At 56.7% G+C, this 16,447-nt stretch overlaps 5 protein-coding genes across 5 annotated transcripts; 2 read left to right on the forward strand and 3 right to left on the reverse strand.

Moving 5' to 3' along the window:
• Positions 1 to 1,574: 1,574 nt before the first annotated feature.
• Positions 1,575 to 7,450, reverse strand: CDEST_08266 (Putative PAS domain, signal transduction response regulator, receiver domain, CheY-like superfamily). The gene has a single exon (XM_062924425.1). The coding sequence runs from the start codon at positions 5,665 to 5,667 to the stop codon at positions 1,576 to 1,578; it is 4,092 nt and encodes a 1,363-aa protein (XP_062780476.1). The 5' UTR covers positions 5,668 to 7,450; the 3' UTR covers position 1,575.
• Positions 7,451 to 8,935: 1,485 nt separating this feature from the next.
• On the forward strand, positions 8,936 to 9,842 carry CDEST_08267 (uncharacterized protein). The gene has a single exon (XM_062924426.1). It carries the CDS (start codon positions 9,182 to 9,184, stop codon positions 9,548 to 9,550), a length of 369 nt encoding a protein of 122 aa, XP_062780477.1. The 5' UTR covers positions 8,936 to 9,181; the 3' UTR covers positions 9,551 to 9,842.
• A 1-nt stretch (position 9,843) lies between these two features.
• CDEST_08268 (uncharacterized protein) lies at positions 9,844 to 11,136 on the reverse strand. Its single transcript, XM_062924427.1, has 3 exons — positions 10,691 to 11,136; positions 10,497 to 10,576; positions 9,844 to 10,386 (listed from the first exon to the last, which is right to left on the reverse strand). The coding sequence occupies exons 1-3, from the start codon at positions 10,787 to 10,789 to the stop codon at positions 9,876 to 9,878; spliced, it is 690 nt and encodes a 229-aa protein (XP_062780478.1). The 5' UTR covers positions 10,790 to 11,136; the 3' UTR covers positions 9,844 to 9,875.
• Positions 11,137 to 11,625: 489 nt separating this feature from the next.
• CDEST_08269 (Putative Yif1 family protein) lies at positions 11,626 to 13,340 on the reverse strand. The gene is made up of 3 exons (XM_062924428.1): positions 12,864 to 13,340; positions 12,236 to 12,763; positions 11,626 to 12,181 (listed from the first exon to the last, which is right to left on the reverse strand). Exons 1-3 carry the CDS (start codon positions 13,134 to 13,136, stop codon positions 12,017 to 12,019), a joined length of 966 nt encoding a protein of 321 aa, XP_062780479.1. The 5' UTR covers positions 13,137 to 13,340; the 3' UTR covers positions 11,626 to 12,016.
• Positions 13,341 to 13,548: 208 nt separating this feature from the next.
• On the forward strand, positions 13,549 to 16,346 carry CDEST_08270 (Putative signal recognition particle, SRP54 subunit, GTPase domain, AAA+ ATPase). Its single transcript, XM_062924429.1, has 4 exons — positions 13,549 to 13,928; positions 13,991 to 14,276; positions 14,377 to 15,623; positions 15,704 to 16,346. Exons 1-4 carry the CDS (start codon positions 13,704 to 13,706, stop codon positions 15,947 to 15,949), a joined length of 2,004 nt encoding a protein of 667 aa, XP_062780480.1. The 5' UTR covers positions 13,549 to 13,703; the 3' UTR covers positions 15,950 to 16,346.
• The last annotated feature ends 101 nt before the right edge of the window (positions 16,347 to 16,447 follow it).

The raw sequence follows: 16,447 nt of genomic DNA on the forward strand, positions 1-16,447 counted from the left end.
TTCAAAGCCTATTAGGGTAGGTAGCTAGCTAGTTGGCCCGGCTAACACGCTCGGGTGCATTCAATGGAGAAGGGAGAAAAAGCCGCTACGCAGGGCTCGCCAGTCCCTCGAAATCGCCTCGAGAACCGCTGTCCTCGCGTGCCTTTGGCACGTCGAAACGACCATCTCACATGCTAACTAACCATGTCCCACCTCAAGCGTCCTCTTCCTCGCCTGAACACGCCAGAACACAACACAGCATCCCTCCCCCCTTCCCCAAAGCAACGCCCGAGTCGGCCCGCCCGTCGTGCTTTCCTTCTACTTACGCCATTTTTACCCAGCTATCTATCTATTGGAAGAAAAGGAAGAGAGAGGGTGGGTGGAAAAACCCCCCGTTACCATTGTTCCAGCTGCCCCTCCCTCTGGAAGATCGCCCCATGCCCGAAAGGCCGCCTCAGCAATTGTCTTTCAAATGTCGCCGGACGACAAAAGACCATCGGCCCTGCCCTCCCCCCCGCTGCCAGCCCCGCGGCGCCCACGGTGGGGCCGTGTGTGGCCTTCGAAAAGCCTCCCCATCCACCAAAACGCAAACTCACCCCCCCTGCATATGCCCCCCTCCCACTCATTCACCCCTCCTTCACCCATCCACCCATCCACTCGTCCGCCCATCTCCTCCAAGAAAAATCCAACCAATCACGAATTTCTCCGTCTCACCTCACACTCTTCTTTCGTCTAGATCCCTGGGAGTCCAGCTCTTGTGTACAACCTCACCTGGTGGACTTGCCAGCAATCCCTCCTCCTCCCCTCCTCCTTCGCCCTCGCCAGACCCTAGAGTCAATACGCTTTCACCACCCTCTTTTGCGACGGGTAAACGCTCGACGAAACAAGCCTTAGAAAAGCAGCACGGCTTGTAACGCCAAGAGTCAACCACAATATCCAACAAGCACGCCAGACCACACACAAACACACCCACTCCCCTGGATAGCCTCGGCCGAGCCTGGTGGCTTATAGCACTCGCAGGAAGACAAGACAGTCAAAAGATCCAGCCACATCACCCTCAAGCACCACAACAAGCACGGGGCCTCGAGGCACGCATAGCATAGGATTAGGCCGTCTGGTATTGTTCCGTCCCTTCATCCACGTTCGTTGTTCAATATCCACACCACAGTGACCGACCAGCGTCTCCATCTACCACCGAAATGGTCAGGATCCGCCCTTCTATGTGATATTATCTCCCTCTCACCTATACTGGCCTTAGAGAGCCGTGGTCGACCCTCACCGCTTTCCGTCATCCAACGCCAAGCGTCTCCTGCGTGTACCATCCAACCTATGGGGGTCTTCCTGTTGGCCAGCAGCCACGCCAGGTCTGGTATCTTTGTTTTTCCTGCCCCACGGGCAACCGTTCCGTGACATCAACATGTGTAGCCGAGCCAGTGCCCTGAAGCAGCCCCCGAGCCCAGTCCTGCTGCGACTCTCTTTTCCTAAACGCCGTTGTGCGCCTATCTCTGCACCATCACCAAACCCTTGGTGGCACATGTGGCCCATGTGACCGATCCCATCTCCCCCTCTGTCACCTGCTCGGTACCCTCTCCGTTCTTACAGCACAGGCGAGCCGAGTAGGAGACCTCCCATCCGCCGGACCACCACTTGCATCTTCTCGATGAGCTCCGGCATCCGATAGGGCTTGACAAGCACGTCGTCGCACCCCGCGTTCTTAGCGTCTTGCATCTGCTCTGGCCTCGCGTTGGCGCTGACGGCGATGATGGGAATTCTTCCGCCGCTGCCACAAAACACCCTCCCCTCGCGCTCCAGTTCTCGGATCCGCCGTGTGCAAGTCAGACCGTCCTGTACCGGCATTTCAATGTCCATGAGTATCATGTTGATACACACGGGTGGCCCCCGAGAATTCGACGTGCTGTGGGTAAAGTACTCCTGCTCCTCGTGGCGTTGCAAAGCCATGGACTGCATGAGTCTCTCCAGGGCCTCGATTCCGTGATTGGCCACGTCGACGGTGTACCCCCTATCCTGGAGGCCTCGGCGAGTGATTTGCTGGTTAATTAGGTTGTCCTCCACGACCAGGATGCCATCAAGTCGGCTGTGGTGGCTCTTGAGCTTCGGCCGCGAGCTAGGTGTCCTTTGCTCATTCGTGGGGGGCCTGGCACGGGGGACGCTGAGTGGGGTGTTGGCCGCTGTGGCCAGAGTCGTCATCCTTACGGCCGCGGCCGCAGACTCGGCTTCCCTCCGTGACGCTTCCGTCGGCAAGTATGCCTCGATGAAGAAGGCGAATGTGGATCCCACTCCTGGCAAGCTGGCCACGCCGATGGCTCCCTTTTGCAGCTCCGTCAACCGCCGCGAGATGAATAGCCCGAGCCCCGAGCCGCCGTACTTGACATGGGTCCGCGAGCTCGCCTGTACGAACCGATTGAAGAGGTTGGACTTCTCGTCTTCGGACAGACCCTGGCCAGTGTCCTTGACCTCGAACATGATGTATACCGGATCTGTGCGGCTGTCGAGGGCAGGCTGCTCATACTCCGACTCCTCCTTGCAGGATCGGGGGATGAACGTTACCGGAGACGTTTCGTCCGTCGGCCGTTCCCGGGACGCCTTCATGCAGACCGAGACGTTTCTGATGGATCCCGATTTTGTGAATTTGAGCGCGTTTGTGAGCAGGTTGATGAGCACCTGCTTGACGCGAGACGGGTCGAGGTCGAGATAGACGTGCCCAAGTTCCTTGTATGACTTGTCGACAGTCATCTTCAGATCAATGTCGACGCGGCGTGCCTCCACATCGAACATCTTTATGGCTTCTTCCCCAATTTGCACCGGGTTGACCGTACAGGGAGTGACGGCCAGGAGCTTCGAGTCCAGCTTGGACATGGTCAGAATGTCGTCCACGATCCTTTTCTGGTGTTGAGCACAAGCAACAATGGTCTCGGCGTTCTCGATGCTATCCGAGAGGAGCTGCTTCACGTCGAAATGTCTGTCGCCGTTCTCCTCGGTTGCTGTGGGGACCTTCGGACCGGGTGGCTGATTGACGAGCTCCTCGCATCTCGCGAGAGAGGCAATTATGGCATCGGAGCAATGGACAATGGCGCTGAGCGGATTGCGCATCTCGTGAGACGTCATGTCGATGAAGTTGTCCTGTTGCCGCTTCGAGTCGATCGCTTCTTCGGTCCGTTGTGTCTCCAGTTCGAGTTGCCATTTCTGTAACGAGACGTCGCTGACACAGCCAGTGAACGATTGGACGATGCCGTCCGAGTTGCAGACCGGCATCAGCGTCGCGTTCACCCATCTCGGCGCTGTGATCTGGTTCCCTCCAGCGTCTTCGGCCGTCCATGTGGTCTTGAGACGAATCTCGGCCGTCTGAGGCTTCTTCTCCGACACCAGCCGGGTCACGCTCTCACTCAAATTCGGAAGGTCGTCCTGGACCACCGAGAGCTCCCACGGCCGCACCTCGTGCTGCATTGGGTCCACCTTGTTTATCCCACACAATTCGAAAAAGACGTTGTTTGCGCCGAGAAGGCGTCCTCCGGTATCCATATCAAACATCCCGACAGTGGCAAGCTCGGCCATTCTCTTCAGATTCTCCGCTTGTTGGGCTCTTCGAGTGGCTTCGTCGGCAGTCCGCTTGTGGGCGGTGATATCAGTAAGGCAAGTAAAAGTTCGAATGATGGTCCCATCTGTTGCTCGTTCTGCCCTGGCCTGCGCCATGACATGTCGCTCCAAGTCATCGTCCAGGTCGCCATACAAGTCGGCTTTGAAGGGGGATCTCCGTGCTAACATGTTATTGGTATGTTCAGTCCCTCGCACACGGAACTCGAACTCAACCTCATCCTTTGTCCGCAGCTCTTTGTACGCCTCACGGATCTTCTCTCGATCTGCCTCCAACACGCAAGAGAAAGAGCCCCTGTCCTTAGCGCTGGCATCAGGATATCCTGTTATACGGTACCAAAGGCTGTTGGCAAAGGTAATGTTTCCCTGGTGATCACCAATCGAGAAACCGTTAGGTATGAAGTCGGAAACTGACTGGAACAGCCGTGTGTACTCCGTTGCTTCCTTCGTCTGATATGCAAGCTTTTCCTTCAGCATGGCCTGGTCGTAGGCAGCTTGTTCAGCTGCATTTCTTCCCCGGCGCCTTTCTTCTTCCAGTAAGACCGTGCATGCCAGCGATGTTGCCAGCTTCTGTGCAAGGAGTTGGATGTAGAGAGTGTAGGCATCGTCATAAGGCCGTCGAGGATTGAGGCCCAACACCAGGAGCCCCATAACCTCCTCCTCCTTCGTGGGTCGGATGGGCAGGACGATGGCGGCCTCGCAGGCATCGCCAAAACCACGCCACTGCAAGCCATTCAGTAGCTCTTTTGATAGACTGCCGTCTGATGTGCTGATTATCAGTGGTCCCTGACTGCGCAGGGCGGCTCGGAACTGTGGCGCTAGGCCTGCGTCGGTTTCTTTAAGTCGAAGGGTTTCGGGCATGATGGGATGATTTTCCGGAACCCCAAGGGCGCCCTCCAGGCGACAAACATGGTTACACTCGTGTCGCGGCTCGCTTCCCGAGTCCGATGAACCATCGCATGCGATCGAGTACAACATAGCGAGCGGTATGTCATATGCAGGATCGCATTCCGAAAGCTCTTCGATCAGCTTGCTCCAGTACGACTTGACGTCTTTGGCGGTGCCCAGCTCCTCGCCCATATCCACCAGCATCTGGATCCGTCGGCGGAACAGGTGGTATAGCGTCGTATCTGATATCAGGTGGATGAAGCCGAGACATTCGTTATTTTGCACAACGGGAACAATGGACCATTTCAGGTATGTCTCCAGGGGCGGACTGTCGCGCTGCTTGACAAAAAACCGAAACACCTCTTCGTTGTTAGCCCGCCGGCTCTGTCCGGGATTTTTCATCATATCTGTGAGTTGATCTGCAATCTCGGGGAACACCTCGGTTACGGAATGGCCCATCAAGTCGGGGTGACGAGCTCCAATCATCTCCCCATAGGCCTCGTTGTATACTGTGGTGAACTTGCTGCCCCAGTAGATGGCCGTAGGCTGGGAGTTGCACAAAATTTGGCTGTACGACTGATGGAGCAGGGATGGCCATCGGTCCATGGGTCCCAGGGGAGTTGCACTCCAGTCGATGCTGTCGACCATGTCAAGAAAGGGCTCCTGGTCCGGCATGAACTCTGGCAAGACCAAGGGCGGCTCGGTGGCCGCTCGAACGATTCGAGGGTTAGGCGAACCATCTTCTTCCAAGAACTCTGGCGAAGACATGGATGGGACAGTCGAAATACGCGGATGCAAGATCCCGCTGCCGGTTTCTCTCCCCCTCGACGCATCAAGACGTGTCTTCTTCAGCGGCCCTGACGAGATCGAGAAGTCGTTGGAGCTTACAACGACCCATTTGGAGAGCACGGTGTTCCGAGTCCAGAGATGGTGGCTGTACTGAAAGGAGTGAGAGGGGTTGACGTCCTGGGCGGTGATCCAGTCCCTGAACCTCGTGTGGTCGCGGCTCGAGAGAGACACGAGGACGTCGGAAAGGGCTGGTTTTCTTGCGAGGGCCGGGTTGCTGTAGACGACCTCGGCGTGGGCAGGGTCCTCGAGCGAAGCTTGAAGCGCCACGACGAAGGTCGGTCGAGGATCGGACTCGAGCAGATCAACGACGCCCACACCGAGGAGCGGGGGAGGATGCATGACGGCGTGCAAGGCGCGAGGGCTCCGCTCAGCCAAGGAAACGGCAGATCTTGTTGTCAGTCTCTGTGTCTTCTCTCATTCTCAACCAATGGTCGTCCGAGGGTGAGATGTCGCAGCCAGGCCGAGCCACGTCCTTGTTGCGATTCCCTCGCTGAAGGGGAAGTGACAAGTCTGAGGTCTAAAGTCTGGAGTCGGGCCCGCCGAAGAAGGTGAACGCCGAATGGACGAGGAGGGCGTGCTAACAAGGCGCAAATCAAGGTGAGTGATGCTTGCTCGGGGGTGGCGATTCAGGAGCAGGAGATGCGGGAGGAGGGGCGCAAGATGAGAGGCAGAGAGAGAAAAAGCGTCACGGGCGAGCTGGGGCGCCTAACGTGTGGAAGAGTGGCCCAAAGTGGATGAAGCGGACGAGGGTAGTCGAGGCCGGAAGTTGCGATTCTGCTTTGCCGGGTGGGGATGGGGATGGGCACCCGCTGCGACACAACCCAGTCTGATTTACCAGGCCGACAGGACCAAAGCTGATTTAACCTGGCGGGTGGGGCCCAACCAAGCTTGTCGGATGGAGGGGAGCAGGTAGGGCACTGGATGTTTTGTTTATCGTGGATGCGGTTGGCAGTTGTGGAAATCTGCACCGGGTGGATATTTCGCATCGGACCTTGGCCGATATTGGGGTCGACGGTGTGATAATTTAGAGTTGGTGCTGCACAGAGAGCATAAAAGAGAGAGGAAACCAGAAAAGCGAAAAAGGCTATCGGTGCGTGAGATGGCCTATCCCGACTTGTCTTATGCAAAGCAGCTGCAGGACGGACAACGAAAGCGTCTAGAGGTGCAGGGAGAGGGAAAAACAAAAACATGAGATGGCAGGAGGGCCTGGAAGAATAGACGAAGAGGGAAGGAAGACGACTGGTGGATAGACACCAGGTCTCGGGGGACGTAGCGGGACGTAGCGGGACGCAGACGGGGACGTAGACGGGGCTAGCTTTGGGGGCTGGAGGTCGGACGTCGCAATGTGGCTTGGTGCGCGCAGATGATGGCGGTCTCGTTAGAAACGACTTGTCGGCCTCTGTGGTGCCGCCCAAGTGCCGATCCTCTTTGTCCTTCCCCCCTTAATGTGGTGCAAGGGACTCACTCTGGGTCTGGCCGTCAAGACGATGAATTGGGGATGTGGGTGGGTGCGAGGAACAATAGAAAAAAAGAAGAGGCGGGCGAGGGAGAGGGAATAAAGACACAGACCAAGCCGGTAGGGTAGCTACTGTGTAGGTGAGTAAGGTTGGGACATCTCGGGACTCGGGAAGCAGGCTGATGACGGTGGCTGCTGTTCAAGGTAGGTACTTGTCATGTACGGATATTAGGTTTGATATGTATCATGACGCCGGCTCGAGCACGAGCGTTGCGAGGTAAGGAGCTTGGGATTCCTTCCGACGACGGGCAACAGAGACAACAATTAAGACTGGTTTATCGGCGCTTCCATGCCATCCATCCCCTTTTCAGTGCTGCGTCTCAGCCCTCGCTCTCATAAAGGGGCACCGTCCCTCGGTCTCTTCCCTCCTACGACACCGGTCAGGCACAATGAGGATCGGGATGGAGTGGGTCGAAGCTACAAACGCAAAGCTTCGAGGTCGTGGCGTAAGTAGGCGGTGAAGAACGGATCGCCTCCCAGTCGTCGCTCAGCGCGCGTGTATGTGTATATGCTGTAGCTGAGGATGAAGTGTCCGGGCGTGAGATCGGGTGGAATTCGAACCCGAAGATGGCCTGGCACGAACCTGACAGTCGCAGACAGATCAACTGGCGATGTGATGCTGCCAGGTGAGGGAAATTGCAGCAGGACAGCCGGCGACGGGAACGGGGGCAGGCAAAAAGCGGGACGTACAGCCAGAGGGAAAACGCAGCCGCCGTTCTGCCCCACAACAGAATCAACGGCGCGCTCGCCAACCATGGGGGCCCTTGACAGCTGTTGACGCTCTTGTGTGAGCGAGTATAGAGTACATCAGCCTGATACCAACACTGGGTATCTAGGTGCCTGCAATGGTAGGTCTACCTAGGCAGAATAGAATGTAAAGTTCTCTCCTGCCTTATCTGCTTCAAAGGATCGCCGCCTTACTTGGTTTCTTTCCGCCTCTGCCTGCCTGCCTCTTTCCATCTGCTTTCTATTTCGACGCTTCCTGATGAGATGATGAGTAAACACAGCGAAACCATCCTTAACTCTCCGTCGTGACCGTTTGAGCCCCCAAGGACCTCTATTAGGTACCTCCTCTTGTACGTACTGCATGCACGCTACCTATCCACCTAGTGTAGATGCCTCACTAGCCGCAACGCCCGCTCATTTGCCAGTGACGCAGTGTCTTCCCCACACGTCATCCCGACCTCACACGTGGGGTCGCAATGCTGCAAAATCACATCCTCCCCGTCGTCGTTAGTGCTTCTCGGCTGCCCCTCCAGCTCCATGCTCGCCTCTTGCCAGGCCCATTCGTTCTCGGAGTCCCATCCGAATTTTGTTTTGTTTTGCTGTGTCTAGTTAGTCGGTTGTAGTAGCTGCCTCCCTCCTCTCGTGAGCCTCTCAGCCGGTTCCTGGGGCTGGAAAAGAGTGCTCCGAAGTTCGTGCACTGTGCACTGTGCAGCGCCCGCGCGAACCCGATCTCCTCCCGCTCCCGCCATGCGCCGTCAGCCCGTTCTGCGCTGCGCTCTGTGACGTCACATGGCTCTAATTGGAAACGCCCTTTGACACAAAAAATCAGAAAATGTTTGACCAATCACGGGCCCTCGTGGCTCGATTCCCTCCTTTCAGCTGTTTCTTCTTCTTCTTTTCTGCCGACGCGTAACTGCGCAGCCAATGAGATATCGTGGAGCATTTGGTACGGGAGGAGCAGGCTCCGGAACACACCAACGACGCTTGCCTTGAAGTGGTCCTCCGATGTCCCTTCCAAATGGAGCGTAGCGGTGGAGACTAGAGGGTGCGCGTGCAGCACGCACCCAATCTTGATGTTTGCTCCACTCACTCTCATGTGTTCTGCTCTGTTCACTACACTACATCTAGACTACTGTCTATAGTAAGCGTATCTATCTGGTGCTGGGCCGGTGTTGACTTGGGAGACATGTCCTCTCCCCTCTCGTTTGTGGCCCAATCACGGTTCCTTTCAATCGACTTCACAAACCTGCGGCTACACAAACGGCGTCCCCAATGTCTTGGCTAAGGAATTCCAACGTCACTCGCCCTTTAAGCCAGCCGTCTCACCGGCGACTCAGTCAGGCAGACAGGCAGGCAGCCTACCATACATAGTCTCATTCAGCAAACTCTTTTGACCAACATATAGCACATGATGCAACGCTTCCAGATGATCTCATCTACAAACCTCCTCTTCGTTTCTCCCTCTATTTTCCACAATACGAATATAGTACAGAGTCAATACGAGACCAGTGCGACAGGTGGTAGGCAAACTCTCTCCTTCCTATCGGACAGGTGCCCTCTCTTCTCAACTCATCTACTAGATCGTCCAGTGGAAACATCTCAAGGTTTAAGATGAAAAAAACGTCATCGGGTCCGAGTATCTTTGAAATCCACACTGAAAGACATGGATGGCATCTTGTCATACAACCAGCTCGACCTCATACGTCGCGTGGTATGCGTCCAAGACAGTCTCCATCACCCTCACACCCCCGAAACATGCCAGCCAGTCTGGCAAAAAATAATGGCAACGACTATCCGAGACATTACGGTGTCCGTGCCGGCACCCGTGCCGGCAACGTACACTTCTCGACCCCTGTTCGGAAGAACCTTCTCGAGAACGAGTCTCGCTTCAGACTCGCGGATCCTCATTGTGGCCAGCAGCGCTTCTCCGGGACACAAGGCTTGCGACTGACAGCGAGACCTGCAAAATTCCACATGTGATCGAGCAATGATGTGAATGTTGTATTCTTCTATAAAACTGGGTCAAGAGACCGTACGTTGCCTCCTTTTGAAAAGAGCCATCAATCTATCTACGCGGTTCAATTCGAGATCCACTAGGCGGCCCTGCCATGCCTCGAACTAGTTTAGAAAAAGAAGGACCAAATACATAAAAATGGAACAAAACCACCACGTCTCTTCCGTGCATGCCCTTCCGATGGTCGCTCTATCCGCAAACCCCAATGCTCGTCGGTCTACCATACCCGCCACCCCCCACCCCACGCTCTACCCCCTCCGGTGACTTACACCGCCACCAAACAAGTCGGACTCAACGGGCCGCAACCAAGCTCATGTAAATACCCCAAGCAACGCCGGCCAAGGCACCGACCAGGTTCCTGCCCTCGATGCTCTTGATGAAGGCAAAGTTGATGAAGCTGACCACGGGCCACAGCTTCAGGCCCGCGAGGAAGATGGACACGAACTCGAGCTGGCTGCTGCGGACAACGGCCCGCCAGTCGACCTTGCTGTAGTCGATGGCGCCGCGCGAGAAGAGGTACGACCCCGAGTGGTGCGCGGCGGCGAGGTGCTCCGGGCGGGTCATGGCAGTCTGGATGCTGTGCATGAACATGCTGAAGGCAAGCGTGTTGAGGGCGGCGCCAACGGTCTGGTCGAGGAACAGCTTGATGAGCGTGTTGCGGATGTTGAGCTTGGGCTCCACGAGCTTGTTCTCGCGCGCCTCGCGGTCCAACTTCTTTTCGTCGTTGGCGGCGGCCGAAGCTACGGCATTCTTGGTGGGCGAGACGAGGTAGGCCGGGAAGGTCTCCTCGAGGAAGCCTTGCCTATAGCGGGTTGTGTCAGTCATTATTATTGAACGCTGACCCAATCTTGAGTCCGAATGAAAGCATCGGCGGTCTCGCGAGAGCGTTTATTTGCCGGTAGAGAAACTCACCATATGAAGTTGGGTGGAGTGCTGACGATGGTGTAGATGATGAACTGGAAAACGGGAACCCAGTCAATGACCAGTTGGCTCTGGTCGCAGGGTTAGCAACGGGTCTCGCTCAGGACATGGTCAGGCGGCGTTTTTGGATTCTTCGACAACGCAACATATCCCTCCGGCGGTCCTGGCGTGTGGGAACATCATACATCGGTTTGGTAGGCCGTCAGGGCTTGGGCCAGTAGGTTGGACGTGCCGCTGAGGACAGCGGACTGGAGCGTCGCCGTGACAATCGGAGGAAGGGCCATGATGACGGCTCTGCGGCTTCTGTGCAGTTGGGTAAAGTGATTCTGAAGGTGAAGTCTTGCGTCCGTATGTGTGAGAGTGTTGATGCTCAGCTATGAGACGCGATGAGCGATGTCGTGTTGAAACTCCCTTGGTAAGAGCTGAAGCAGTTTGTTCATGTAGCCTCGGTCGGTGTCTCAGCAGGCGTTATTTATAAACAGCGACAGCGCGACCAGTGTGAGAGACTGTTGAGATCTGTTCAAAAGCACTCTCGAAGTTGGCGAATTTGTAATCGGCAAGAGTGTGAGGGTTGACGGGCCGGTGGATTGAAGATTTGGTGGGTGGTTTTTCCCGTTCTGGGAAGGGCATTGGAACGGCAAGGCATGGGAGAGCCCGGTTCGTGTGGAGGTGGCCGGCCGAAATTCGGATCGGCGAATGAGGAACAACCTCGCGCTGGCAGGGGGGAGGGGGCTGAAAACAGCTGTCCGTTCGAGTCGAGTGAACCTAGCCCGATGGCCCGGTAGGCAGCTCAACCTGGTACCTAGGCAAGTATCAGGCGAGCGTCAAAGGCGCCTTTTATTGGGTACTTGCGATCTGGACCTCAGGTATGGACCAATACCAGAAGCCTACCACCACTCTGTGTACTTACTATCAGTTACGCTTCCGGATGGTTGCGTGCTCCGGGGGACTGGCAAGCAACGGCAAGGAAGCTGCTTGGAAGAAAAAGTACTGACGTGTCAACATCGAAATCTCATTGGAAGAGCACCGCCAAGGCAGCACGGCGCTTACATGATCAGGCGCCGCTCATTACATGCAATCCGAGACCACGATGCATCAATACAGGATCCTCAACGCCGACATGTCATGACAGCTCTGTTTCTTCATCTGTACTGCAGCATCTCAACATCTATCTCGTAACCTACTCCTGGCCACGCCAAGCTACATGGAGCGAGCTTCCTCGTCTCGAGCCCAAGACAGGCGGTAACAGCACACGTCTCGACCGCGTTCCAAGCTCATCGGCAAGCAACGATAACGCGCTCAGCGACACGACATGCCGCATTATCGTACATGCGTGTTCGATTCTCGAGAAACAACTTGTCTTTTGCAACGGGTCGTTCTTGAACCGGCAACTCTCCTCTTCTATCTGATTTCCTCGCATGCTTCTACCCAGCTGCGCCTGACTCCGTTCCCTATACGCCTTTTGATTTCGTACTTTTTTTTGCATCGCAGCCCCCGCGATGATGGTCGACTCAAGGTCTCGTCAGGATCCACATGAACAGCAGCTGAACGATGTACGAGTAGAAGAACAGGAACTGGGTCCTCTGGTTTCGCTTGGCTCGGGAATCGCCCGTCTGCATGGGACCGGCGCCATTGGCAGCGTTCTCAGGCAGAAGAACGTACTTGAGAGACCGCATCTGGAGGGGAAGTTAGTCCATCACATCTGCGCCAAGGAGTCGATACAAACATACCAAGAACAGAGAGTTGGCCAGGAACGTATAGAGAAACACCGACCAGCCGATCCAGCCACCCGTGCCCTTGCCGCCGTTAAAGGTCTCAGCCACCGCGACGGTGACAATGATGCCGACAAACTTGTAGCCCGAGTACGCGATCAGATCGTAGAGCTGCGAGTCGTTCGAGATGCCCAGCAGATAGCAGCCCAGCTTCAGGCCCAGAATCTCCGCAACCACTATCACCAGAGCCGTCGATGCCGTGTATCCGAGGAGCTCGGGCTGGAACTGGCCGCGGAGACCAGCGATAAGGGTGGAGAGGAGGATGTACGTTACGACGGCCATGACGGGGATGTACATATCGGGGCTGTTGATGTCGTCCCGCGGCGGAAGATACCATCCCTCCTGGCCGCTGGGTCCGACGGACTGCTTGCGCGACCACGGCTTGTGCCTCCAGGGGAAAAGGACGAGGAATAGCTTGTTGATGACGTACGAGTTGGAGACGTTAAAGTAGTGCTTCAGGGCGTTGACGTTGACGTAACGATTAAACTGCAACGGAGGTCAGCGGCGGTGGATTCGATGCATTCTGAAATGTCGGGGCCTCCAAAAAGATGCGCGTCCCGGTGATTCTCCTTTTCCTCTGACATACGTTCTGTTCCATGTACTCCTGGCCATGCTTGAAGGCCGTCTGTCCAAACTGCGCCGCAACTTGTGCCGTAGGGTCGTTCATGAACTGCCCGTATGCGCCGAACACATTTCCACTTGTGCCACCCTGCTGCTGATAGGGGCTCCCATAGCTCTGTTGCGATTGGGTTTGCGACACGGGTGGAGGAGGCGAGCGTAGCTGGGGAACCGTCGAGACATGCTGGGGAACCGGGTGGTGCAGGGGAGGTGACTGCCCGTACGTTTGTGGACGCTGCATGATGGGCAAAGAAAAGAGCTGGTTTGTGTATTCGGGTGTTGTCGTTGGGGTGATCTGGCGAAAGGCTTTGTCGAGGACTGGAATGGCAGCAAAGGAGAGAGAGGGGGTTTGATTCGGCGTCGTGGGTGTTGGGATGCCTCCCTTCTGTGAGTCCACGTCGTCTTTGGCGGGCCGCGAGCTGATGTGGATGGAGCTGGTAGGTGTGGAAATGTGTTTACTTCCATGTCATCGGCGAGGGCCGAGCTCAGACTTCTGCGCACTGTACACAACATATGTTCTTCGCAGGCTGCAGACAGTGCGTCAAGCTAGCGGATTATCCTTATCTCCGGAGCTTATCGATAGACCCCCCCGAGCGATGCGGGAGCCAACCCATCTGCGTACGAATGGAATGGTGCATCTTATCGGCCACGGGTCTGTCTGCCTGCGCCACAGGACAGCATTTTGGATCATCGAGAAAGTCGCCCCAAAACTGACTGACGGGTTCCCCTCCCTCCTCTTCTCTACGTGTCGTCACTCTCCACGTTTTCTCTGTCGCCGCAACCCAAGGAAACGAAGCGCATACACACAATGTTGGACACATTCGAGATCCTGACCACCTCGGGCGTGGTTCTCTGGTCCAGGACATATGCGCCCGTCAACCCGTCCGTCATCAACAACTTCATCGCCGATGTCTTCATTGAGGAGAAGGGCGGCGCCGCCTCGAGCCAGTCCGCGGCCAGCAACCCACCGTACAAGCGCGACCAACACACACTCCGCTACACGTTCGTCAAGGAACTAGGTGTCATCTTCGTGGTATGTCCCCGCGGCCCTCAATGCGCCTCAGTCATGCGTGACACTGACGAACACGTGGACAGGCCGTGTACAGATCGCTCCTCCACCTGTCGTGGATTGACAAGCTTGTCGACAACATCAAGACGATCTTTGTGGACTTGTACGGCGAACAGCTGACGAAGCCCCATACGACATTGGTCGAATGCCACAAGTTCGACGAGTACTTTGACCAGCAGGTCCGAGAGCTCGAGACAACGGGAGCCAAGGGCGATTCCAACATTTCGGAAGCTGAGTTCGCCAAGGAGGAGAAGACGCTGTCCGGGAACCTCGGCGATGATCCGCCCCTCCCCCCGGGTCTGCATTATAGGGGTAAGCGGAATGCGCCGCGCGCACTGCCGTGCGGTTACGAGAACAGGTCACGAGAACATGTCACTAGAACTAACAAGTGCTAACTGTTGGCTTCCACTAGGACGCGGTCTGAACGGCGCGAACGCAGCATCGAACGACTCTACACCTGTCGCGACGCCGACGACTTCGCGGCCCTCGACCCCCGGAACCGGCGGCGTTGTGGTGGGAAAGGCCGGGCCCGTGGCCAAGATGTCGCGGCGCGCGCGCAAGGCCGGCACCTCGGGCCCCGTGTCGTCCGGCGACGAGTCCTCCGGGAGGCGGCCCAAGGTTGCGACAAGGTCATCGACGAAGAAGGGCCGCAAGTGGGATGCCGACGGCATGGCGGACGAGGACGACGACGTGGTGCTGGACTACTCGGCCGCCCCGAAGTCGGCGACGAGCGACTCGGAAGCCGAGACCGCCGCGCGCTCCTCGGCCGTCGAGCACGTCGACCACACGACGTGGGGTTCCAAGACGGCAAAGGGGCAGTTCGTGCTCAAGGACCTCGACGACGAAGTGCACAACATCCTCGCCTCGGCGCAGGCCAAGAACAGCACCGCGTCCAAGGCGGAGTCGTCCTCGACGGGCGGCGGCGGGCTTATTGGGACCGGCCTGAGCACCATCGGCGGACTGTTCCGCAACGTCGTCGGTGGCAAGACTCTCACCAAAGCGGACCTCGACAAGGCCATGAAGGGCATGGAGGAGCACCTGCTCAAGAAGAACGTGGCGCGCGAGGCGGCGGTGCGGCTGTGCGAGGGCGTCGAGAAGGAGCTTCTGGGCGTCAAGACGGGCAACTTCGAGAGCATCAACGCGCGGATTCAGGCTGCCATGGAGGCGTCGCTCACAAAGATGCTCACGCCGACGTCGTCGCTCGACCTCCTCCGCGAGATCGACGCCATCACGGCGCCGCCCGCGACCTCGCTGCGTAGGGCCCGGCCCTACGTCATCTCCATCGTCGGTGTCAACGGCGTCGGCAAGTCCACCAACCTTTCCAAGATCTGCTTCTTCCTGCTGCAGAACAAATACAAGGTTCTCATCGCCGCCGGTGACACGTTCCGTTCCGGTGCCGTCGAGCAGCTCGCCGTCCACGTCCGCAATCTCAAGGAGCTCACGATCCGCGAGGGCGGCCGCGTCGAGCTGTACCAGAAGGGCTACGGCAAGGACGCCGCCACCGTCGCCCGCGACGCTGTCTCGCACGCCGCGCAGGAGGGCTTTGACGTCGTTCTCATCGACACCGCTGGGCGGAGACACAATGATCAACGTCTCATGTCGTCGCTCGAGAAGTTTGCCAAGTTTGCCCAACCCGACAAGATCCTCATGGTTGGCGAGGTAAGACCCCCTCCCCCACACACACACCTTTTCTGTCCCTTTGATGCAACAAAGACTAACACATACTCCCCCCCAAAAAGGCCCTCGTCGGCACCGACTCAGTCGCTCAGGCCCGCAACTTCAACGCCGCGTTCGGCGCCGTCCGCACCCTCGACGGCTTCATCATCTCAAAGTGCGACACGGTCGGCAACATGGTCGGCACCCTCGTCAGCCTCGTCCACGCCACAAACGTCCCCGTTCTCTTCGTTGGCGTCGGCCAGCACTACTCGGACTTGCGCAACTTCTCCGTGAAGTGGGCAGTCGAGAAGCTCCTGAGCAGTTCTTGAAGGAGAAGAAGAAGAAGAAGAAGAAGAAGAAGAAGAAGAAGAAGAAGAAGAAGACATGGGAAACAAAACCAAACCCCACCTCCCTCTGTCACCATCACCACTACTAGTACTACTACTACCACCTCGGATGAGGGGACGTGTAAAAAGAAGAAAAAGAAACAGGTAGTCTCTTTTCTGGGCGGGGATTGCATACATATACCTCTTTCTAATACGACCTGAATGAAATGAAGAAGACAAGACAAAACAAGCGTTCAAGGCCCGATGATGTCTTCCTCCCTCTCCAATATGGGCATTCCCCAGAGCTATTCGTCTTTATTGATCAGCGACACGTGATCCATATTGATGTTTCGGAATGCTGCTCGAGATCTTGCCGAGAGGCGCACCAATCTCGAACCCCGTCGCGACTAGTCCGAGTGGACCAGGACACAATGCACACGAGTCTCGACCAAAGGTAGTAATAGCCAGATCAGGCTTGCAAATTAATACTATATACGTTCT

Source organism: Colletotrichum destructivum, chromosome 5 (genome assembly GCF_034447905.1).
Source record: "Colletotrichum destructivum chromosome 5, complete sequence".
NCBI lineage: Eukaryota > Fungi > Ascomycota > Sordariomycetes > Glomerellales > Glomerellaceae > Colletotrichum > Colletotrichum destructivum.